The sequence below is a fragment of the Epinephelus lanceolatus genome, chromosome 4, assembly GCF_041903045.1.
Source record: "Epinephelus lanceolatus isolate andai-2023 chromosome 4, ASM4190304v1, whole genome shotgun sequence".
NCBI lineage: Eukaryota > Metazoa > Chordata > Actinopteri > Perciformes > Serranidae > Epinephelus > Epinephelus lanceolatus.
This window is the reverse complement of record NC_135737.1, coordinates 40,662,720-40,688,022: the sequence shown is the minus strand read 5'-3', so window position 1 is coordinate 40,688,022 and position 25,303 is coordinate 40,662,720. Positions and strand designations below refer to the sequence as shown.

Genomic DNA, 25,303 nt, shown 5'->3' with positions numbered 1-25,303 from the left:
GAACAGGTTAGGGGAGCATCAGGAATGTGTCGGCTTTTGGGTTCAACATGTGAGAGAGAGATAAGGAGCCAGCGAGGAGAGTGGATGACTTTGTTACTCCGCCCGAAAATTGTGGTGGGAGGGTGCTGAGATGAAACGTATGAGGGCAGCGGCGAGTTGGGACGCGTCTTTGGAGAGAGACAAGGTGGAGGAGAGGAGAGGACTCGGCGTTAACTTCCATGTTTATATCCCACTCAGAAGGGGATTCATAGAGTTATAGCTCGGGTTTTCAGCCACTGTGAGTCGGCGGAGGAGTCTCAGCGGGTTTGTTGACTCCCGGTCTCTTGGTCATCGGACAGAAGTGCCGTCCATCCAATGTGCGTAAAGGGGCTCTATTTCCTCACCGTCCTGTCTGGACTCGCAGCTTCAGGTGAGACCCCTGTTTAATGTGAGTGGATAAACCGTGGGAATTGTTAATAACGTGGGGTGTTCAGGACTTTATTGGTACTGCGCATCAATCAGTGTGGCGTGATTTGTCTGAGTGTATGTTTTGGATTTTTATTTTAAAGTCAACCAATAACGCTTTGTTTTATTGCCATATGTTCCTTCTGGGATCCAGTAGCTTTTACATAAAGACAATCTACTTTGGCATTTCCTCTAAAATTACATAAGGAGCTTTTATCTGCTTAAGCGCAAATTTTTCCAAAAGTTTACATTTTTGTTCGCATCCCCAGAGTGATCTTAAGACATAACAGGATGGCTGTTTAGAGACGCCAGAATTGAGCTTCAAAGTAAAACATAGAACCCTGATTGTCTGTCCATTAGTGAAAGTTCCGCAGGGACCCCTAACCTTCATCCCTGTCCGCTTGTCGTGCGTCATCGGGAAGTGGCGAACTTGGCACTGTGGAACAGTGTGGGACGCTGAAGAAAAATTCCTGTGAAAACTATGAAACAGTAAAAACGCCAGGGGGGGGCGGCTGGAGACATAATGACTTTACAGTATTTACCGGCATCAAATCCTGGCCGCATTGTCTTCTGCTTTTATGCAACCTCACTCCTTTCCTGCCTGGTAATGTACATCCGTGCTCAAAGTTCACGAGAGACCGTGAAGTGGCCCGCTGGACGCAGATAAGTCCACCTGCTTCCCGTAAACAAAGGGGTCCAGGATATGTCTGCAGAATCATAACAACTTGTCAGATGCAACCATAGAAATCAACACTAATAGATAAACGATTGTTCACTTCCAAATGCTGTAATGGCTCGGCTAATGGAGCATGTTTTAATACCACGAATTGGCGTATCAGTGGCAATTCATTCAGCAGACGCCAGGTTGTTTAACCTTGAAGTAATCTGTGTCCATTCAGTTAAGTGGATTATATTGATTGAACATGTCCATCCAGTGCCAAAGCACCACGTAGGGATTCACTATAGTAGCAAGCTGCTTATGTTTACAAGGAGCATGTGCCTGCAGATCAGTCATAACATACTCACGGGCAGGATGACTGAGTACACTGTGTGGATATAGAGGGATAGATAATCAAATGACAGCATGTGGAAAAAGCATGTTGGACCTGATTACAGCTCAACAGCATCTTACTTCTCATGTCTGTTATGCTGCAATCACTTCCATTGCCTTTGGCGTTACTGTGTTGGCAAAAACCGGCACAGCGTGATGAAACAAGCCAGCACACTCATCTCATTTTCATGAGACGTGTGGTGTAAAATTGCAATTATGTTTGCAAAATAACTTGGATTCATTTCTCCCTCTTTACCATCCCCCCTTCCCTCAGGTACACAGATACACTGTGGCATTAAAACAGCACAGCATATTTACACATCAGCCCTCCACTGTTTTCACATGCGTTGCGCTGATCAGAGACAGTTAGTGTTCATTTGCAGACTTGCAGCATGAGGCCTATTTTTTAGAGGAGATATGATATAGACCAAACAGAATAATCTCCCTCTCCTTCTGCTGCTCCAAATATAATCACAGCAGGCGTTGCAGTGGTTAAAATCCTTCATCGCCCTCAAAGATAAACGCACTACTCCTTTGTGTGTTTTGTAAAGTTAGTTCTGCAGAAGCTTTGAAAGGAAAAAGATAGTATAAATATGTCAAGATACTTTTGGGAGCAGTGTTTTTGCCTTTCACAACACAAGTATGAGATGTTATCATTACCAGATTTGGAGTTTTTGTACTTGTGAGGCTGCAATGTCAAAGCAGGGAAGTGAAAAGCTCTTTCACTTGGGTTTCATGGAGGTGCAGAATCTGTAGGCAGTGGAGAAGGATTTTGGTTTCTGAGGCATTTTGGTTTGTAGTCTGAGTATTCACCAATAATGTTTGAGCAGGCTTTCGTGGCATGCAGGTAAGTCAGTGTGGAGGCTGAGGAGGCAAAATGCATTGGCCAGAATGTGCTCTTGGAACCCAGCGGCTGTTGTCTGACAACAAATCAGCTTTTTTATTATTTTTTTAAAAAGAAAAGGGGAGATATCTGCTTCTAGAGATTAACCAAAACTGTAAACAATGGCTGGCGCACAGCAGAGGAAGTCTTGGCCTAGATATCCGTTACCATTATCTGGATATCCTCACGCTACACCAGAACTTATGAAATATTGGCCGTTGCCCCCAGAGGCTAAACTGTCATCAGACCGATAGCTGATGGGTTCAGAAAAAGCCCCCAGGAACAGCGCCTGGCTTTGAAGTCAATTTTGTATAGTGGCCAAATGTGGAATTACAACTTCTGGGTTTGTCACGTGATTCCACAAGGCCCAAAAAGACTTTTTCCCATCAATTTATATGGTGATAAAAACGCCTGTAAGTTACTGGATACATTTTTGAGCATCACAACCTCCAATAAATTACTTGTTTAAGTGTCTGGATTCTCATTATGGTTCAGTAACATTTTGAGAGTCTTAAAGAGCCGCTTGATCAAATCAGTTTTATCCCCATTCAGCTTAATGGAAGGCTAAACTAGAACTTAACTGATTAACCTCACCCGGCAGCTGTAAATCTCTAGTGTGCATGCTCTATGGGTCCTACATTGCGAAGGATTCGGCTAATTTCAAGCTTTTATGGCTTCCTGCGCCACTGAGATGCTTTTTTTGGAATGAACAAGGGCCCGCCTCCAACGCTTCACTCAGTTCTCTTTATACATCCATCATTCAGAGATTGAATCGATCACCACAATAGTCAGAATAAAAGCAGAGCAGCTGATCACTCCAAAAATATGTTTTGCAACTTGATTTCCATGTTGAAAACAAAGGCTGTTACACCTGTTATGGGGCCCCTAGGACAATATTGGTTTATGCTTTGTGTATATAACATTTCACCTACAAGTTGCTTTCAGCAGAAGTACAGAAGTAATTTTAAGTAAATTAAAACTAGATCTTGATACAGTACACCTTTCCAAGGCAGGGTGGAAAAATAAAAAGGGCCCACTTTAGTTGATATTGTGTTTCTGTGGTGCAAATTGCAATAATAAATTCACCAAAACACAAAAGACATGCAGTTAATGATCAGCCTTTGGGGCTCCTGGTTGTCTGGGGCCCTGGGGTATTTGCTCTCTTCGACAATGACTTTTCAGAAAAGTTAATCAGTTAATTAATGAGTTCGCTAAAGAAGAAGCTGTTGCTGGTGTCGGCTGACAGCTGTGTAGTTTGGTCCATTTCCTCCTTATTGCATTGTTCTTTTGTTTCGACCTGTTCTCATATTTAAAAGGAAAAGTGATGTTTGAACTGTGAGCAGACGCCTTCAATAGCCAGACTTCCTTGGCAAAACCTCGATTCTGACGTCAAAGAAAGACAAAAGACAGAGTGTGCACCTTTATTCCTCTGTAGAGGGATTTTTCATGTGATGAAAAAGATAATTTGGTAGCAGCTTACTTTTAAACTTTTCCCCCTGTGTCTTCAAAATAGCAACTGAGCCACACTCTGACTGACTAATTAGAAAAGGAAACACACCAAAAACAAACACTAAATTCAGCCTGGTTCACATGGGTGTTTCTGAAAATGGGGTTTTCCCCTCCTTCGTTATAAAAAAAGAATTCTGCCAAGACAAGCACTGTCATAAAACATCTCTGTTCAAATAATTAAATGCAAAACACAATTAAAGAGCTGGCAAGAGCGTGCCAAACCAACAGGTGGTGATATAACTGTAACTCTGAAGCTACACAAAGAAGAAGAAGAAGATGCCAATCAAAGGCCTGGAAAAAAGTGATTACCGAAAGGCGACCTGGAGTTCTGACGCTTCTGTTACACATTGTAGTGGAGAAGTGCATTTATGTGTAAACACACGAACAGTCCTGTTAGCAGCCAGTGCTACTTTGTTCTTTGCATGAAATGTTGCGTCATTTGTGACGCCTTCGGAAGGAGATAACGGCGCACAAGACACAAACTCTGGCTCCTCTGACTAAACGTCAACACTGAAAATGGTGTTTCTGAAATTCATCAAGCTGAAATTGATAAAGTTTTACAAAAGGTCTGTTTTCTTTTTTTGTAATTCTCTTTTCATTAGTCAGTCAAATAGATATAGGATGTTGTATCAAGACATACATGTGTAGCGGGCTATTAGTCACACCACGATCTGTTTCTAGCACTTATTCAGACAATATCAGATCTAACGTTTGAGACATATACTAACCATGTCGTCCAGTTCTCAATAAAAATTTCCCTCTGGGTTCACAGACTTAAAGCCATTCTCTCCATTACATAAATATTATATAACAAGTCAATCCATTCATCAATACTAGGTACTAGGTAATACTAGGTCAGCCATTTCTTGGTTAGGGATTTCTTACATACCACCAATTATATTCTTAGCAGATATTTATCCTTTTTCCTCCATTCGAGTTCCTTCAATCTAATCAGATACATCAGTTCAGAATTAAAAGTTATTTTGGCTTGAAAACCAGTTTCAAGAATGCCATGAATTTTTGTCCAAAAAGGAGTGACAGAGGGGCACCCTCAAAAAATATGAATCCCCAACAGTCTGGTTTTAAGAGAGATTTTTTCTGGACAGGAGTGCAGAAGTAACGCATGACATTCCTCCATCTGAATTCCCTCCAGGATGGAGAGCTTGTCGTTTTCCATTGTTGTCTAATTATCTCCTCCCATTCCTCTTGTATGGTAGACCTTGTTTTAAGTCTGAATGTATTTTCCCTGTTTAGTTGTTGAAGGCTCAGGTACCTTTTATAAGTGTTCAGTGTCAAATATTTGGAGTTGTTTGTTTTCTGTGGCCATATTTTTCTTTATTACTAATCTGTGAGTATCTAAAAAAAAAGATCCATTTTCAGTGATCTAAAACGCAGTTTGTGCGTGGACGATAAGCCAAACTAATAGAAAAGGCAAAATTCTTTAAATATTTGCGTGAAGGATTGGACAAGGCCTTAACTTAGACCTGCTTACTCTCTTTCTCCACCAAACACAGACATGAGGCTTTTCGATCCCCTGCTGTTAATGATAAATCCGTCTTTTTTTGTTGCTGCACTTTACTTCAATTCCTTTTTTCTTCCTCTAACATTTTCCTCTTGTACCAGAAGTCTGAAATGCTCACAGCCCGACATGTGTCAACCTGTCCTGACTTACAGGTTTAGGACACAAACACACACACACACACCTACAAACACATACACACCTACACTTAATCACACACAGACACACAGTTTTCAGTGTTACTCTGTCGGGTTTACAGTAGATGAGCGGCCTCTTGTATCTGTTTGCTGGGATATAACAGTTCTCTCTCAGCCACGACGCCTCTAATCTCACCACAATAATAGGTCAGCATAACAAAGCATCGCTGCGGTTTCTAGCGTGCTGCACTGTGTTGACGCACCTAGGAGGATGCCTGGCCTTTGTGTTTGGTTGATGGGATTGCCTCGGGGTGTGTAGAGCTGACAATGACACGATTATATGCAAAAAAAGACACCAATCCCTGACACAGCAGGTGTAGGGCGCATCTGCATCAAGTTTTGGAGTGTGAAGGCAAAGGCACTCCCTGTGTAATGTTTAAACCACAAGACCGTGCTCGGCTCTGAGTGTAAACATGGATTTGAAATGCATTTCTTGCTGAATTCAAAGTGTTTACAGGTTCATCCAAGGTTTGAGTATATGTGCACACACGCATGTTTAATGTTCGTCTGGACCTGTGCAAATGTAAATACTGCATATTTGTGAGCATGGGTTTCTGTTTGTGTAGTCACATCCTTACACACTCTGTTGGCTGGTCACTCGTTCTCAAGACTGTTTAGAGCTATGGTAAACAAGTAGATCTTCCAGCTAAAGCAACACCTCCACTCGGTTTACGGCATATGGGATAAATCAGAGCTGTTCACAGAATATCGGCAGCTCCTTCTGAGTCATCTGATCTCCAGAAAGCCCAGAGGGATTTTATAATCATTTGACATGAGTTAAGTAATCTGTAATTAAATGCAGAGCAGGCACAATGGTAGAATTTCCCAGAATGGGAAGTAACGTCATCTTGATTTCCTTCTCCTTTAGAATCTGACTTTCATACATACTCCTGTATAACCAGCTATTGTTATTCAAAACGCTGACTAATAAAAATGGACTCCATATTGAAAGAGTAGCAGAGGCACCTACCTATCCGGTTTTGCTCACTAATTATGTGACACTGTACTCAGTGATGTAAATGAATGACAGTGTGAGTTGAGGAGGGAAGGGTGGGGTTAGTGGGTGGGGCAGATAAAGGACAGGATGCAAGGGTTCAGTCACACTTGAACACTCAAATGTTCCTCCACCTCTCATTGATTTCTGTTGAGGCCCAAATGATTGACATATACAAGAGTGCTTTTCTGGTTTCGGTGTGAGTTCCAGCTCTGGCACATTTGCAGAAATAGCACCGCAGTCCAATGTCCACTCAGTTTATGTCTTTCTTTATATAAAGTAGTAACTACATGGGGAAGGAACACAAAGGCATAAGTTACCACAAGTTTGATGCTACTTTTAGCCTGTAGTTTTCTAATTTTGGCCTGACTGTGTGTATTAAAAAAGCTCTCTGATATTTAAGCAATGCACTGTTCATGAAATTTGGGGACTCACCAGGAACAAATTTTCAAAATAATGTTAGAATTGATTAATGAAATTGGTGGTGTGCCCACAGTGGTGGATTTAGTGATTTGGGAGCTCCCAGGCAAACTCTGTCTGTCTTGCTATTTATTTCTCTCTTTATCTCACTGGGAATGTTGGTATTGGCAGCGATAGAAGAAGTAGTCAGAACTATTTCTTAAGTAAAACTATTAATAGTGCATAGTAAAAATACTTTTAAAGTCAAATCATGCATTGGCACAATATTAGCACAATGAACTCAAAAGGGCAATTCACCCCAAATCAAAAATGATATTTCTCCTTTTACCTGTAATGCTGTTTGTCAGTTGAGATTTTTCTGGTGTGAGTTGCAGACTGTTAGAGATAACACCTGTAGAGGTGTCTGCTTTCTCTTGAATATAATGGAACAAAGTGCTAAACACATTTAGAAAATTCATCAGCAGTGTCTTTGTCTAGAAATCATGACCCGGTTACTCAAGATAATCCACAGACTTTGTTGTGAGCAGTTTCATGTTGGAACTACTTTATTTCAACCAAGCTCCACCCTCCAGCTGTGTCACAGTGCAGAAGGAAGCATGCATCTAGGCTAGGCTGGCTCACCTAGCACCTCTGAGCTAGCTAACATTACAGCTCAGCCGTGGAGGATGCCATTAATATTTACGTGTCACACTCTCATTAGCTCGAGCCTCTCGTCTATGAGTAGATGCACACTTCCTTCTGCAAGGGGATGCGGATTGCAGGTGTAGTTTGGTAAAAAGAAAATAGATCCTACATGAAACTGCTCAAGGTTTGTGGATTATCTTGAGTAACTCGGTTATGATTTCTGGAAAGAGACACTGCTGTTGAGTTTCTTAAATGGATTCTTTTGGCGCTATAAGCACCACAAGCTGAGTGCCATCTAGTTCCATTATATTCAAGAGAAAGCAGACATCTCTACGGCTGATATCTCCAACACTCTGCAGCTCACACCAAAGCAATCTACATTGATAAATAGCTAGATAATATAATTGGGGTGCACTGTCCCTTTAAATGTACTTTTGTATGCCTTTTGTAAGTTATTTCAGGGTCTAATTGTAACGTAATTCAATGTTTTTCATATCTTAACATCATAGTACATCTGTAGCTGTTTGGGTACCTTTCAGTTTGGGGCCCCAGCCAGATGCTTCCCACCTTGCCTTGAGGTAAAGTCTGGCCCTATGTGTCCCTTTAAAGTGAAAAGCAAAGAGCAGAAGTCTGTACCTCCTCCACTGTGTGCTTTCTGGTCTGTGTATATTGTCATTTGTTAATTTATTCATGTGCTCAGGAGCAGAGGTGGAAGTCACACTGGGACTGGATTCACTCTGACTCATTCCACTGCAGGACACAAAACACATGGCTAGTCTCGATTCGTAGTAAACATATGAGAAACTAAGGCCGTCTTTTGAGGGTTGGAGTGTCCTTCCAACAGAAGCCTGTGGGTGTGCTGAATTGAACCGTACGCGTCCGACCCCCCCTCAGGAGTTTGTAATCCCAGAGAGAAGTTGTTGAGTCAGCTGCGAGGTGGGAGTGGAAGAGGTTTGATGGATTAAACTCTTATCCTCACTCACCCACTACACGTTTCCTCTGGATGCTGCCGTCTGATGAATTACAATTGGCCTGGAGGAAGCAGGAGGGGAGAAAAAGAGGGAGAGGAAGAAAGAGTTAGAAAAAGAGATTGATGCTTTGTCTGTGTTTGGACTGACCTTTAGAGTTTATTCAACACATTTTGTAGTTTCCTAAAGTTTGGTTCAAGTTCATGTGTCTGTAGGGGAAAATTGCAATAAGAAAAGCAAATGCAGTATCCAAATTGGAATTTGTGACATTTTAATATAGAGAAATGTCTGTTTTATTGCCTTCATGACCAAAGAGTGATTCCCCATAAATCAAGTAAATGAAAGCTTTTAGATTTGCTGTTCCAAACACCTGGTGTCTGGTACATCTCTCTGATAGTGAGACATTTCATACGTAAGCTTCATTTGGAGTCAAAGGCATGAGCCAGGATAAGCACTTTGGGTGACAGTAAACAGCGCCACCTACAGAAAGTCAAACTCAACAGAACTTCAAAGAATAGTCTGATTGACCAGTGATCTGTTGGAAAAGTGTGGAGTGAAGAAGCCAAGAGCTTAGCACCAAAAATGTAAAATCATTTTTAAAATAGCAGGGAATTTACAGAGAGGGACTAAATATGGTTTTGAGAAAATAGAAAGATTTAGTATCTATGCTCAGCTATGTGCATGTGTTTACTTTTATCATACGTTAAATGGCCACAAGTATGTGGATGTCTGAATATCACACCTACATGTGTTGCACATTCCAGAAACCATGTGCAAAAATCTACTGCTTTAAAGGTGTGTAAGATTTAGGGGGATTTTGTGGCATGTACGTAGCCATGAGGATTTCAGATTGCAACCAGCTGAAGCTTCTCCTGGTTAGGATATTTTCAGTGTTCATTGTTCAAGAGGTTTTTACAGGGAGCCAAATTATCCACAGAAGTGTGTTCCTCTACAAAACAAACAGACTAGGAGATTTAAACCAATTAAAATACTGAATGAAGCAGTTTCATGTCACAAATCAGTTTCTCTGATGCTGTTTGGCATGTTGCCGATATGCCGCAAGCTCAGCACCTGCTGATGTGTGCCCACCTTTTTATGAACTACACATTCGGGAAGTTTTCTAACCATGAGCCGAATTATCTGCAGAGGTCACCTCCTTTCCAAAACAAACAGATCTGATGATTTCAAGCGCTAAAACACTGAATAAAGCAGTGTGACATTACAAATCAGTGTTTTTTCAATGCAGTTTGGCATGAAGGAGACAGGATGCTAGCCTAGCACCTGCTAATGTGCGCTCATCTTTTTTCTTTGATAACTAAACATCTAGATATTTGGGATATTATTACTGTGAGCAAAATTATCTGCAGAGGTCTCTTCCTCTCCAAAACAAAGGCACCTGGGCAACTGTGGCTCAGAGGTAGAGCGGGTTGTCCACCAATTGGAAGATCGGCGACTCAATCCTTGGCTTCTACAGTTTGCATGTCGACGTGTCCTTTGGCAAGAAACTGAACCCCAAATTGCTCCTGATGGCTGTTCCATTAAACTGCTAAAAATATAGAATAAAGCAATTTCACGATAAAAAAAATGTGTGTTTATCCGACACTGTCATCACGTAGAGGCTTCTAAGTACAGTAGCCGGCACAACAATGTGAATTACCCCATCTAGAGGCACTGTTTGGTTTGTCTGTTCTGGGCTACTGTAGAAACATGGCGGTGCAACAGGGACATCTCCCTAGATGAAAACTCCCTATACAGCTCATTCTGATGTAACGAAAACACAACTCTTTGCTTTCAGGTGATACACTACAGAAAACATACTAAAGTATATTCTGGTTCTGCCAATATATCCTCCTAAATCCTGCTCGCTGGACCTTTAACAGCTACTGATGTTGGATGATAAAGCCTTGCTCGTAGTCCCCAGAGCTGTTGGGTGGGGCTGAAGTCTGGACTTTGTGCAGGCCAGACTTCTCGGAGAAGGCATTTCATTATTAACCTGGCTTAGTGCACTAATGCATCGTCATGTTGAAACAGGAAAAGACCGTCCCCAAACTGTTGATACAAGCACGCCATTGTACAAATATCATGTTATACCATAGCATAAATATTTCCTTTAACTGGAAGCAAGGGGCCCAAACCATGAAAACAACGCCAGTGCAAAAGCAAAAAAAAGTATTTGGATAATACCTTTGACCATACATTGTATTTGCTTGTCTTGGCACAACTGCATGTTCATGACTGAGTGGAATGAACGGAAACCTGCGTAGAGGAAATGTACAGCACAGCATGTTAGACACAGTTGTCCATCTCAGGGGTTCCCTCCCATTAAACCACTCAACACTTACACTCTTCCTCGACTCCTCCTCCTCCTTTGCAAACACACTGTTACCTGAACCTGCTATTCCCAGCCCTCGGTCCAGCCCTGCATGAAAGACAGGCCTTGTTAATAAAGCAGAAAACTAACCTGGGCTTGTGAAACCTCTCACAAAGGAGAGAAGAGGCTCTTTGTAACCCTCTGAGCTCTCTGTGTGTTTGCTCCTGTCCTAAGTGTTTCCTCCAAAACCGGTGCAACAGCGAATCAGGTTTCCTTTGGTGGTCCCTTTGTTTCTGAGCCATAATGAAGAGAGGAAAGGCACAAACACACACCGTCTAGGAAATAATGTAATGAAACCAATTTCCTGATTCAGAGAGTCGGGCCAACTGCTTGATTTCTCCTGCAGTGTTTCCTCCCCTCTCTTAAAGTCCACGAAGACCTAACATCCTCTTGGGCAATGGAAAGTCCAGATCTACAGTGTAGCCTACACAGCAAAGGAAGCACTTTGTAAACAGTGACTGGTACATGTGTGGTATCCTCATGGTATCCGGATGTCATGATGTGCAGCCCAATCATGGCTATAAATATACTTATAACTAAAAACAGCTCTGCTCCCTCTGCTTTCTCTTTGCTGTTTATAAATCTGCATATTTATGAGCAACTGCATCAAGAACCCCCCTTAGGCTGCACAGCGACACGAAAACATTGATAAAGATTTGGATTGTGCGATAAGGCGGGTATAGTTTGTTCATTCTTTGGATTGTGTCAAAGATATTCAAAGAACATATTTAGAATACCAGAGAATGTTTGCTGCGCAGTTATGACAAGAGTTCAATATACCAAGCATGCCTCTCTGCGGTGTGAAACACACCCAGGCTGACCTGAAAATGCAAAGGTTTTGGAGAAGTCACCCTTGGCAACGGTTACTAAGTAGAATAATTAAATTCAATGAGACAGTTCTGTTTGTCTAACAGTTCAGATTATCTCTAAAGGTCAGAGATTTTAATTAAATGTGGTGTAAAGTTTGGTCAAAGTCCAAGAAAGAAGTGACTATTTTTTGATCCAGAACATATATCCGAGAACTAGAGGGTGCTTGAGTGATGCTGTCTTTTCATTTTTATCTTTCCAAAACCAAAAACACAGGGACGAAAGTGTAAGGAAGGGATTCAACAGTGTGTGTATCAGCTCTAACATGAGCTACTAGGGTCAGCATGTTTGGCTTACTAGCTTACTATGTACAGATGTAACTGAGCGTCACTTCTAAGGTCAAGCAGTGTATTATTAACTTATTTGTGTGGCAACAGATTAAAGGTTTGTATTTCCCCGTTATGTGGAAGCTGGTGGCGGATGCTAAAAGAGTTAGCAGCTCTGTCCTGCTATTGTTTTTGGATACGGGTCAGTTTATACTCCAACAACCCCAAACATCATCACACCATGACCCTTAGCATACACCGCGGTGGTTTGCAGCCAAGTGTGAAGCAGTCAGGGTGAGACTCAACACCTCCAAGTCTGAGGCCATGGTTCTCTGCCGGCAAATGGTGGCTTGCCCCCTCAGGGTTGGGAGAGAGTTACTGCTCCAAACAAGGGAGTTCAAGTACGGTGGGGTTTTGCTCACGAGTGAGGGGTAGAATGGAGCGTGAGATGGATCAGTGGTTTAGCACAGCATTTTCAGTGATGCGGATGCTGTGCCGAATCGTCGTGGTTAAGAAGGAGCTGAGCCAGAAGGCGAAGCTTTCGATTTACTGGTCCATGTACGTCCCAACCCTCTCCTATGGTCATGAGCTATGGACAGAAGCTATGAGCGAATGACCGAAAGAATGAGGTTGCAGACACAAGCAACTGAAATGAGTTTCCTCAGAAGGGTGGCTGGGCTCAGCCGTAGAAATAGAGTAAGGAGCTCTGGACACCGGAGGGAGCTCGGAGTAGAGCCGCTGCTCCTCCACGTGGAAAGCGTTCAGTTGAGGTGGTACGGGCACCTGATCAGGATCCTCCTGGGTGCCTCCTGTTAGAGGTGTTTCGGACACGTCCCACTATAGGAGGTCCCAGGGCATACCCAGACCACCCTTGACGAATTACATATCTCGTTTGGCCTGGGAACGCCTTGGGGTCCCCCAGGAGGAGCTGGAATGCGTTGCTGGGGAGAGGGACGTCTGGAAAGCTTTGCTTGGCTTGCTGGCCCTGCGACCCAGCTTCGGATAAACGGTTGACAATGGATAGACAGATGAATGGAACCTCAGACAAACCCATTACCTGAGATAGCAATATGTTCGTCAAGCACATTGGTTAGTCCTCATCCTGTAGCCTAACATGCTATTTGAAAATACAGACAATAGAAAGTGAGACATTGATGTCATGCTAAGTAACATTTTTGGATGGGGGGACCATCTTTTGAGGAATGCACTGTATCTTTACCTTACAACGGAACAACAGATTCATATGACTAGGCACTACCTCCACTGACATACCTGGATATTGTAAACTTTGTTTTGTTTTTTTCAACTGAGCACATATTCTTTGGTAACAGAGAAAACAGAGAGCTTACCTCACAAGATGGCACCTCTGCCACACATGGCGTGAGTCTTCCTCATGGAACCAACTGGGGAGGATGATGAGTTTTTACCTGGGACCTTATAACTTTCAACCAACTTTTTGAGCTAACGTAGCTTAATTAGTTAGCCACAGTCGTTAAATTTGCCAGTGACAGTTGTCCTTTGAGCGTAATCAGCAGTTGTCAGCTAGAAATAAGAAACGTGCTTTTGTTTCCCCTTGCCTGAAATGAAGGCCAAAGAATTTCGTGTGATGAATCTTCCAGTTATCAATAGCATAGGCAAAATGACAGTAACTGATTAGTGGCAAGACCGCACCTCCCTATTTTATTTCAGCTTCCACTATAGCAGAATAAAAATGACTTCTATCAGCCCTTTCTCCTGCACTGACACAATCATACATAAATATACTGTATCTGGCAACGTGAGATTAAAGCCACAATAAAGCATAGAGGTTATGCAGTTGTAAACCTGCCTTCACTCTTTGACACTGGATGAAATATTATATGGGCAGGTCAAAAACTTGATATTTTTTGTGCCTCCTTGGAAGCTTTTACAATCTTGGGATGACTGCCAAGCCAAGCAAACCTAATCACACTCGAGTGGGCTTGGTTTGATTATTTTACAGTAGATGAAAGTATTTGCCCTCCTTGGCTTCAGAGTAGCCAGTGGACCAGAGCGGATTGTACCAAAGTGTTGACAGGTAGAATCCAGTGCATTAAAGGTTCAGCAGGTTCACTTTATTGTAATATTTTGGATGTACTGACAGATATTATGGACCAATGCCAACAGTGGTACATCTAATGGAGGATGTGTTTGTGTGGATTGGTGCCAACAGTGAGCCCCATGAGGAACACCAACCCTGAGACATGCACACACACAAATAACAATGGAACATAACATTTTACAACCTATTCCAGTTATTCCTGATGCTGTATCTGTTCATAAATAGAAACATCTGGAGTTAACATTAGCAGAAATATACACAAGTACAGTTTGCTTCAGAAAACTTTGTGTTTGATACGATGCTCACAAGAGGTGGAATCTCATGTGTGGAAATCTTTAATTGTCGCCACAACATTTTTAAGTTCAAGCACTCAGGGAGCACACTTCACACAAAGACTCTAATTGGGTCTTTTTAATTACAAGTAAAGAGTCTTACTGAGCTCCTTCACATGTTTCAAAGCATTTAATAACTTTAATGAGGTAAATATGGAGTGGAGACAGTCAAGATTAGGTTTTTTATGCTTTATAAATTTGATTTTCATGTTTTTTTCTTCTTGCTCTGACTCAGCAGCACCTTGTGTCAACTTAACATCAGCATAGAAGTATTTGAAAACCTTTGAATCATTTAAATTAATATGATTAAGATAAACTCGCAAGAAAATTCATACTAGTTGTTTTCTTACATTGCTCTGCAAGTCTTCTGAGAAAACCACAGCATGCCAGACAATGTCTGCAATATCTGAAACATATTTAGGATAAATTCATATATTTGTCTGCACTCTGGCCCTTCCCTCCTCTGTACAGTACATAACTCCATCTTAATAAGCCATAAAAGCTCTCCCTCTCTGTCTCTGGATACTGGGTGTGGTCCTCACTAGCCAGGCAGGATGTTCAGACATAAACAAGTGAACAACTTGGACTGGACAGACAGACATGCCGGAGTAGAAGAATGGACAGACAAACAAGCAAACACTTTTATCTTATCTCCTTCTTACAGACTGCAATTATGTCGTGGAATACATTTTCCATCATTTCTTCTTATCCTCTAGCTCCATCCACGGAGCACTCACTCCTTCATCTATCATCCGGCTCTTGTTCATCACTTGAGCTCACTCTCTCATGTCTGCTTGTTTATCTCTCGTCTCTCTTTCTGTAAATGAGTGAAATTCTGTGCTTCACTCATGTAATGGCATGCATCCTCCTCAGCAATTAGTGCCTGCTAATGAATGATTAAATAGCGATCATGTACTTTTAGCCGCAGGGACAAATTAGTACAGTAATTGATGCACTGTACATAACCCTAACTGGGCTGTCATTCTGCTAATATCCATTCTGCCTTCAAAAAGGCCTAATTAACCTTAATTCTTAATCAGCTCAGCTTGAGTCAAAGGACGGCGTAGTTGAAAGCGTTTCACTTTTTTGTTGTTGAATGGAGATTAGCAACGCTTATTTAAATTCATGTACTGTAAATAGATTGGTTAAGCGAAGAAATTTGGAAATGAGGTGTTATGGTCTGGAGGACCCGCTTTCTGTACTGATGTATAAATGAATCATTGCAGCATCAGCTTTTAAACAGGCATTTAGGCATTGCCCTATATTGCTCAACTAATCCTCCGAGTGCACTATAGGCCCACTCTCTGAAATAAGGAAGTGGACATAGAGGGGTGTGACTGTGGATACTAATTTGATGAGTAATGAATGTTATTAGCCACAGAGATGTACCTCTCTCTCCTCTATGGACAAACCAGTTACAGCTATGCTAGTGGCTCTGTGAGCAGGGCTGTGGGCTAAATGCTTATGTCACCATGTGAACGTGCTCACAATGACATGATGTTGATGTTTCACATATGTATGTATGTTCCCTGCCTCCTGAGACCCTGTGTCGTCATGTGAGGACATCACATTTTGGGTTTCCTGCACCTTATACTTTATTCTGCTTAAAATAGACCTGTTGTCCTTGTTTGTGCGCACTTCTATGCTCAGTCTACAGCTGATCCCAACACAAAAGTGGAGGAGGTACAAAACCTGATCAAATTCTGTGGTTGAAACTTAATTATTTGTGCTAAATAATGTCTGTAGTTTGATATGGCATACTAATTGGCCAATTTTAGTTATAAGCCCTTTTTAGGTAGGAATTGTGCAAATTTGCAGGAAAGCCCAATCAGTCTTCTTTCAGCATCGGCAGTATAAAAACAAAATCGGGGAGTACAGCAAAATGCCGCCTACCTACTTTTGTTTGTACAGAATGTGCCTTTTTCGGGGCAATGGGGAGCATCAGCAAGTAACAAAATGTGTAGACAGTGATGTGGGAGGGAAGCCGTGGCTGGTCAGTCCTTCGGTGATTCTCTCGTAAGTTGGCCCATCCTTTACCGTCCCCGTCATCTGACGGTTAATGGCCTCTTCATTTGCAAGGGCAAGGAGGGCGCGCAATACCTTGTCTCCCCAGTTGCTCATCTTTACAGTGTCTGTCAGGTTTGCGTTTCCCTCTTGCTACTAGCTGCTCGCTAATTCCTGCTATCAGCTGTTTCCTGTTTATCCACCGCCAGTGGCTCGCACGTGCAGCGTCATCAACAGCTCCTCCCACAAGTCATCTCCTGTTGCGGAAGGCCGCCTCAGTCTGTTTAAACTAAAAGGGTTCCAATATGACTACCCTACGAGGCGGAAAATTGGGCACCTCGGATCAACTTGCCAATCTGCTCCCAGCTTGCCAGCAAAACGGCCCAACATTCGCGGAAAATCGGGCAGTGTAAAAGGGGCTATAGTAACGAGCAAAAATGCTGTTAATTAGGAAGAACTTGTTTGAGGACAGTAGGACTTCTTGTTTTGTTTTTGCACAATAATGTTCAGGTATTGAAATAATAGAAACAGTTTCATAATTTCGTAATATTATACACTTGTGGCTATTAAAAATAAACCCATCGTCCCATCTTTTTTTCCAGTAAACTACCTACTGTTCAAAGACAATGCTTAGTTTTTAATACTTATCAGGTCCTACATTCCCAAATAACTCAGAGAAATTAAAAATGCCCACCAAACAAAAGCTGGAGTCTCAGGAGTTTAATTTAGCATGTTAGCATGCTAACATTTGCTAATTGGCCCTAAATACAAGTCCAGCTAAGGAGGGAAGTCATTAGTTTTGCATGTATTTGGCCATAAACCAAAGTATTAGATAAAATAAAATGCTGACTTGGGGCACCCGGTGGCTTAGAGGATCCCTTACACGAAGGCAATGTCCTTGCTGCAGCAGCTAAAGTTGGGCGAATCTTCAGGGGACCATGAATGTCTGCACAAAATTTAATAGGAATACATTCAACAGTTGTTTAATTGAGATATTTTCAGTCTGCCATCCTAAATCACATTATTAGCATGGGTATCAACAGAAAACCATGTACTCCAAGTTTGAAATTAGGCACGTGTAGCTACTTGTTAACAGGAGTGATAGTCATATATGTGAGACATGCAACTGAATATACAACACTCTCTGCGCCCACTCCTTCCCTCCTCCATTCTGCCCTTTTCTCTTTTCAACCTTTACATGCAATATCGAATACGAGACCTTTACCTGGTGGCTCCGACTCTTCTTTTTTGTTTTGACACACACACACACACAGACACACACACACACACACAGTTGGACCGGGGAGGTACTTATTACTGGCTCTGCTGATACAGCCAGCGCCGATGTTATCTGCCTAATGAATATCCTAAACACAGGCAGTTTAATCCACTAACTCCTGTGTTTCCATTCACTCCGCCAGGTAGACGAGGAAGTGAGACAAAGGTTGCAGAGAGGGCTCGTTCCCTTTGAAGTCCATTCATGAGAGCTTTACTCTGTAATATAAAAAGTGCTTTTTATTGATGCAAGTTAAAGTACCTGCCTTATTTTTTAAGATACAGGTGCAGAAATAATCCAAAACAAGCTTGTGCTGCAATCTCATTGCAATATGTTTTCATTCAATAAAAATACAATTTTAAGTCTAAAAAAAGACCAGAGGATGTGCAAAGATGGACATTTCTTGCAGTGTTTACTCTGCCTCTATTGCTCACTCCTTGTACACACCCCTCCCAGGTTTCATCGGGCTCATTTAAAACACATTAGGCTGTTAGAGCGCTGTCAGGGCCCGGCGATGAGAGAGAACCCTGTCTGTTTTTAATGCTGTGCGCGGGCCGTCTAGTCGCCCCACTCTCTCATCACAGCCCACAGGAAACTCTCTCCAACCTGATAAGGAACAGAACACGCCGCCCGAGGAGCCAAGCCCCCGCTGACATTTTCCCAGCTAGCTCCTGCCTTAATGCTCCCTCTGATTATAATACTGGGGTAATGATATGCCTTCCTTGGACTTTTCTAATTTCTGTGCCTGGAGCTTTATTTTGCCAATCAATAAAGGACACCTTTAGCTGTTTAACCCACATTCTAAATTGCAGAATAAAGCTTAATTAATCTTTTTAGGGTTTAAAATCCTTTTAAATCTTAATGATATTATTAAATCATAACAAGCAGTGTGAGAAGGCTGCAAGGACTAAGCAAAGTTTTTCAACAGAGATGAGGTCTCATCTAGAGTACAGGTCAACCTCGATGCTGGCTGATTGCATCAACAAAAACTGATGTTGTCATATATAAAACTGAGGCCTGGGATGACGCCTGCACTCGGGTGATTCATGGAGCCACAGGCAGCTCCTCGTCAGATTTAAAACGTCTCTGATAGTCTGAGCTCTCATCAAGTGTTTGGCCCGGCCTGCAGGGACCTCATATGGAGTGTGCTAATGACGTTAGGACAAGTCTCGGCTTCCCTGAGCACGCTGTGGCTGCAGACAGACGGTCTGCTGTGTGCGTGGGCATTGACTTTAATAAAGCTAGACATGGCTCCTGATATTATTAGGGTATATAGAGCTCTCTCTATAAATAGACTAGGTGATTTTGGACAGCCTGCGTATAAACTTCTACAGAGACTTAGACACGCATACCCACTGGGCTTCTTTAGGGTTGGATCTACCTCGATAAACAAGGCTCTGCAATCTCGGGGAGAGCAAGACGTGATTGGCTGGTTCCTGATGTGATGTTGACTGGCTGCCAGACAGGAACTCAGCTTTAAGCACGTCTCTGTCTTACACAGTGCACGTGTGTGTGTGTGTGTGTGTGTGTGTGTGTGTGTGTGTGTGTGTGTGTCGGTGCAGTGTATGTGTGTGTCAGCCCTAACTCCATTCGGGGGAGCTCCATCCATCATTATGTGGAAGAGCCAAATCGTTGCCAATATCCCTCTCCGCTCCCCCAGTCCATTCATTTTCCATCTAATAGGTCTACCACGTACTGTAAAGATTGATATAGTCCATATCCATATAATATAGAGCAGACTCTCAATTTCAGCCCTGTCTCAGCTGCAGTAGTGTAGCTAAAGTGGCCATTATTCATTAAATGTCACAGATTTGCTTCACTGATCCCAAATCAGTTTGGACTTTTAGGATGTAATGAAGCAGATGTTTGAGAGGAGTTCACTTACTGACCCACTCGCAGATCTAATCTAATACTTTCAGCATTTGTACCAATCTGTAAGATTTCAGTATACTGTAATAAATGTATCTAATACAGTTATAGTGACAACTTGGAGTTGGTGATTTTTCTTGCAGCAGCACTGCGTAGGCAGAAGTAGGGTCAACGGGTACATTGCCTGCACTCACTAGGCAGGAATTTACTGATGAGTGTGAATTCATACTATGTCTGTTGGGTTGTATTTTTGTATATGTATTTGTGTTTCGTTCACAAACCACTTATCTCTGTATTGATTTTGCTCTGTGTGCACGGCATTCTGCTTTTGAAGTAAACTCTGCAGCTGCGCCGTATCTTCGTATGTTGCAGGCGTGCTGCAGGTCAGCGGGATGCGTATATACACATCTGGGGATATGGAGGCGGTCAACGGGACGGATGTTCGTCTGAAGTGCACATTTCATAGTTCTGCCACCATCAACCCCAACTCCATCGTCATCTCCTGGAGCTTCAGACCGCTCAAACCAGGCCGAGAAGAGTCGGTGAGTGTATGTGTGTTTGTGAGAAAGTGAGATCAAACTTTAAACCTCCCTCATTGTGTCAGGGAGCATCCACCCCCTCAGCCAACTGAGAGAGGAGTCGATGAGTCATCTGGCTCCCTACAGAGCGTCCAAGCCAGCCTGTGTGTGTCTATTGAGAATAGAAAGAAAAAGATGCAGCAAGTCTGGGTCTATGTCTTGTCTTTTTTTCTCTGTGAGAATAAAATACTTTCCGTCTCCAGACTCAGTTTGGTATGACTTTCTTTCTGCGACAATCCAACCAATCAAACCTATTATTGCTCCAACGAAATCTACCCATCAATTTCCACTTTCAGGTGTTCCACTACCAGCAGCGACCATATCCTCCAGTAGACGGCATTTTCAGGAAGCGTGTCGTTTGGGCAGGTGACGTCATGGGCCGCGATGCCTCCATCATACTTCAACAGGTCAAATTCACCTACAACGGCACTTACATCTGCCAGGTGAAGAATCCGCCGGATGTCCACGGCACGGTTGGAGAGATTCGACTCCGTGTCGTCACTACAGGTCAGCGCTTTGATTTTCAGACAAAACATGTCTTCATATATGCCATGAATGTTACTGTGCTTCCGCTGTGTCTCTAAAAACACCCACATCATTTCATCTCTTGCTGAAAAGCCAAATAAGAGAGAATTTTGGAGAAACTATTTGATTGGATTCAAATGAAGCACATTATTCTTAGAATGGGTGTTGTTTGGCATGGTGTGCTGTGCATTTTATATTATAGCACTGGCACATTTTAATTAAAATATTGCAAATGTTCCAGACATTTTGTATGGAAAAAAAATCAGTAACAGTGAAAAGGTAATTTTTAAATTAGTATAATAGTCTTTGAGCAGTAGTTGAAAAAAAGAGCTTGCTACAGTACAGGTACAGCCTGTGCTGTGACATCAGTTATAGTATTAACGATCAATTACTGATTATGAGATGAATTAATCAGATATTTTACTTTGACATTCTCTGTGACCCAGCCAGTCAGAACTATTGACCAGAGCTACTCATTTTATTTTCCTGTGCATTAATATTTCATCAAGCAACAATATGTCAGCAAAATTAAGCTCTGAGAGGCAGCACTTAGGCACAGTGATGCTTTGAATGTGGTGAGTTAAATGTCACCATGCTAACATGCTCACAAGTTATAATGTTTACCATGTTCACCATATTAGATCATTGTTTTAGCATGCTAGAATGTGCTAATTAGGTAGTTGTCAAAGACAATTTACAAAAAGCCAAAAATTGAGTCGCCTACTGTTGCTGCTTCCTCTGCAAGCTGCTTTGCAACCCCCCTCCACCCCAGCTCCTCCCTTTCATACTGTGTCTGACTTATCAATGTCACTTCTGTTTGTCATTGATGCTGCTCTGTTCTGTTCCCGGGGGGACTTTGCTGCTGCTCTCCCTGCCATAGGCTTTCCATGTAGGCACATGGAAGGGCAGAGAAATGTGCTCTCTCTGCCTCAGGCTTTCCACGTACATGCATGGAAGAGGCTTTCTGCGTAGGCTCGAGGAAAGGCAGAGGCCCCAGAACAGAGCCATACCGCCAAATATAATACTGCAAATGGAAATTGTAGTATTTAGTCACCTTTTTTTGACTAAAGTGGTCCTGACGGAAATGTAAACCTGCTGATGGCACTAGATGAAAAGTTAAGGGATAACCAAAGTCATCTTCCTCCTCTAAGGACCATGAATGCCTCCCTCTGACAGACAGACTAACTGGCCATACAGCTACAGCATAAAATTCTTAAAATGAAAATGTGCTTTTGTATTAATAGCAGCTTAAAGCAGGCACACAGTTAAAAGTGCACAGTGCCTCTGAGCAGTGCTGGTATTTTTATTTTATCAAACAAACACACTCAGTCTGCATTTCTGTGTTTCCTTCTCGCCCACAGCTTCTTTCTCTGAACTTCTCCTTCTGGCGTTGGCCATCGGAGGCGGTATCGCCGCTGTGGTCATCCTCCTCATCATCATTCTGTCCTGCAGGCGGTGCAAGAAGAGGAGACAGAGAGAGCGGGAAGGGAACGAGGAGGCTCCCCGCAAAGAGAGAAAAGACCCCACTGTGTGGTAAGACCAAGAGAAAGACAGAGAGAGAGGAAGAGGGGGATAGAGAGAGGAACCGAAGAATCCTACACTTCCTCTCTCGCTCTCCGTCTAACTCTGGGGATCGGGGCATGTGCAGCCTCCTCTTGGGGTCTGGGGCTCTTTTCCTACTGGACGTTTCACTTCCTCCCTTCTCTCCAACCGCAGTCTGTGGATCCCAATCCTGGATGAGTTGATGGGCAGCTGTTGTTAACCAAATTGAGAATGTGCCTTTATATAGGAGGCTGTAGACACAGAGCATAATAGCCAGACTGCTGTGTAGCTTTTATGATATCACCATGTGCCTTTCATATCTGGAGAGAAACAACTGTTTTATCAGTTCATATTTCCTGTTCAGCTAAATGGGCCTCCAAACAACTTTCCTGTTTAGAGTCGATGTTTTGATGATGTAGAGGTCGAACAATGGTGTATTCCTGCTGTTTACTTCCCTGCTAATACATTTCAAACCCCAACATACCGATGCAGTACAAGCCACACAATATATTGTTTTAGCACACAATAGAAACTGTGGAACAATAACTGAGCAGCTTCCTAGCCTCTACTGAAATTTTGTTGTAATTACCAGATGATGGGATGCATTATGAAACCCCATACATGATATCTGTGATCTGTATCTGTCAGCTCTCATTTCAACGGTCATATATATCAGCTGTCTGATCCACTTTACTGTGGTTCTTATGAATCTACAGGAGGATGCTGGTGTACATTTCTGTTTTGTTTCACTACTGAAGTTATATAACTGTATTTTTCTGTGGTGTTACTAGCCTGATGTTGCAACAGAAACAATCAAGGTGCTATCATATTATCAAAACCTGATGGAGAGCACTTGTTGAAAACAGACATTTTACAGAGCACTTTTGTAAAATAAACAAAATTACAAGCACATAGTTAAATCAATAGCAATTCTAAATTTTAAATGTATTGATACGGTGGCAAATCTTTTTACCAACCAGCAGCCTCTCCAATGGACAAATGTCTGTTTTGAACAACGAGCTGTTTTGTTAAAAGCATCTTTTTTCCTGGGCACGTGGGACTTCTTTGTTTCTCTCTTGGGTTTTCAGATCTCTCTGTAATAGGCGCCGTAAGTGGTTACAGTCAAAACCGTGTTGCAATACTGTGACTCACTGTATTCACCCCTCATGGAAAAGTTGACAACTTTACTGTCATCTTGCACAATCAGATGTATTCAGAGTTCAAACTGAAACTGTCACTGAAAAACTTGGCAAAGGAAGGAAAGTGTTTTCACCCCAATCAGATGCAGATGGGTAAACAGAGATTTCGATCCAACCTTCGCTCTCAACTTGGGACGATTTAACCCTGTGTGACACTAATGCTTTGTCCCTGCTGCTGTGTTTGTGCTGTCTGCTTGTCTTTGTCCTGTCCCCATTGTGCGTGACTTATGCACATGCATGCACATAAATGATTCATGAATGTGTCATGCATGAATTCATACCCTGCCCTGTGTGTGTGTGTGCTATTTTGCTCCCACTGGTGCATGTCTCCCTCTCCCCTCTGTGTGTGCGTGTGTGTCCCAGCCACCCAGCGAGGGCAATCCACCTCTACGTATCAGAGACGTCCTTTGAGATTGACAGTTCAGACGGCATGATCTCAGAGGCCAGCACCAAAGACCCAAGCTCATCAGAGGACGAGGGTCCGAGCTCAGACGACGACGATGGTGATGACTCCGACTGAGGAGGTGGGGACAGACAGGGCGAGGCAGAAACACTGATGTGAAGCCAGCCAGGGAGCTCGCTGGAGGGATGCCCAGATGGCACCCATGGATTATGTTCCACGGTTCTGCAGAGTGCAGACTAGATGAAGAGAGAGCTGCTCCTGCTGCTGCCGTGTCAAAAACAACCACATTGTTCAAGAATGGAAAGAGAAAGGAAAGAAAGTTCTGTTTGAAAGTTTTTGAATAAGAACAAAGAGATTAGAGTGATGAAGATGAAGGCTTTGGAACAGGATCAGAAGTAGAGTAACTTTACTCTTGAGAGAGTCCAGATATCTTCATGAGGGAAGGGAAACTGGATTTGCAGGGCTTTGAAAGTGAAAGGCTATTTAATCCTGACGCCGGCTTGGCGACTGTCCTGAGAGCACAAAAAGGCCGATTTGTGTTCAATAACTTTGTTGTTTTAGAAGTGGATCTTGCCGGTGGCAAAATCAGCTGCAACATGGAACTGAAAGTAGTCAGAATGAGGAATTTGTTTTCTGCCATGATGAGCCGTATTGAGACCTTACATTTTTTGACTCAATGGACAATAAAATGTGGAATCTGTAGATCATTTTTCAGGCTGCTCTCATGCACTCTTTGTATGTTATACCTCCAAAAAATTATGCATCAGAATCTGTAAAAACCCCACGTAATCATGAGACAGTAATTTACGTAGAACCTATGTAAATCATTTAGGCTGCAATCGCGTTACGAAAGCGCTGATGTGGGTAAAGAAAGAAGTAAGAGTAAAAGTCTGCTTATGGAGGTAGATGGGTCAAAGGAATGCACAACTTTCCCCTGGCGTGCTGGTGTTTGTGTCCTGTATTAAAGTCAAGTCAGTGATTCTTTGGACAGCGATGCAATATTTGCCGAAATTACAAAGTCCACCACGATACAAATTCGATACGATGCGATTCAGGGTCTGCGATCAATATGAGACGATATTTTCTGGCCGTTTAACACAATCTGCTACAGAAGAAGCTGCCACCCCTTTCTTTTTTGCTTTTTACCATAAAACACATAAATAATGTAAGTAATTGTAACTGCTTAAGTGCAGTAAAATTCCTTTATACTGACACCAAGCCTTTTCTGAAAGAAATAATTTAATTTTAATCCAAACCATGATCTTTATAATGAAACCTCAGGTCTATCTGGCTTAAAGCCCTGAAACTTCTCCCAACAGCCATAAAACATGGATCAACAACAACATTGTTTAACAAAAGTACCAAATTCAGCTCAGTAAAAA

At 42.4% G+C, this 25,303-nt stretch overlaps 1 protein-coding gene across 1 annotated transcript; it reads left to right on the top strand.

The window, feature by feature from the left end:
- The first annotated feature begins 112 nt into the window (after positions 1–112).
- LOC117260021 (myelin protein zero-like protein 2) lies at positions 113–24,211 on the top strand. The gene is made up of 5 exons (XM_033631882.2): positions 113–409; positions 20,047–20,216; positions 20,549–20,759; positions 22,139–22,310; positions 23,882–24,211. Exons 1-5 carry the CDS (start codon positions 355–357, stop codon positions 24,036–24,038), a joined length of 765 nt encoding a protein of 254 aa, XP_033487773.1. The 5' UTR covers positions 113–354; the 3' UTR covers positions 24,039–24,211.
- The last annotated feature ends 1,092 nt before the right edge of the window (positions 24,212–25,303 follow it).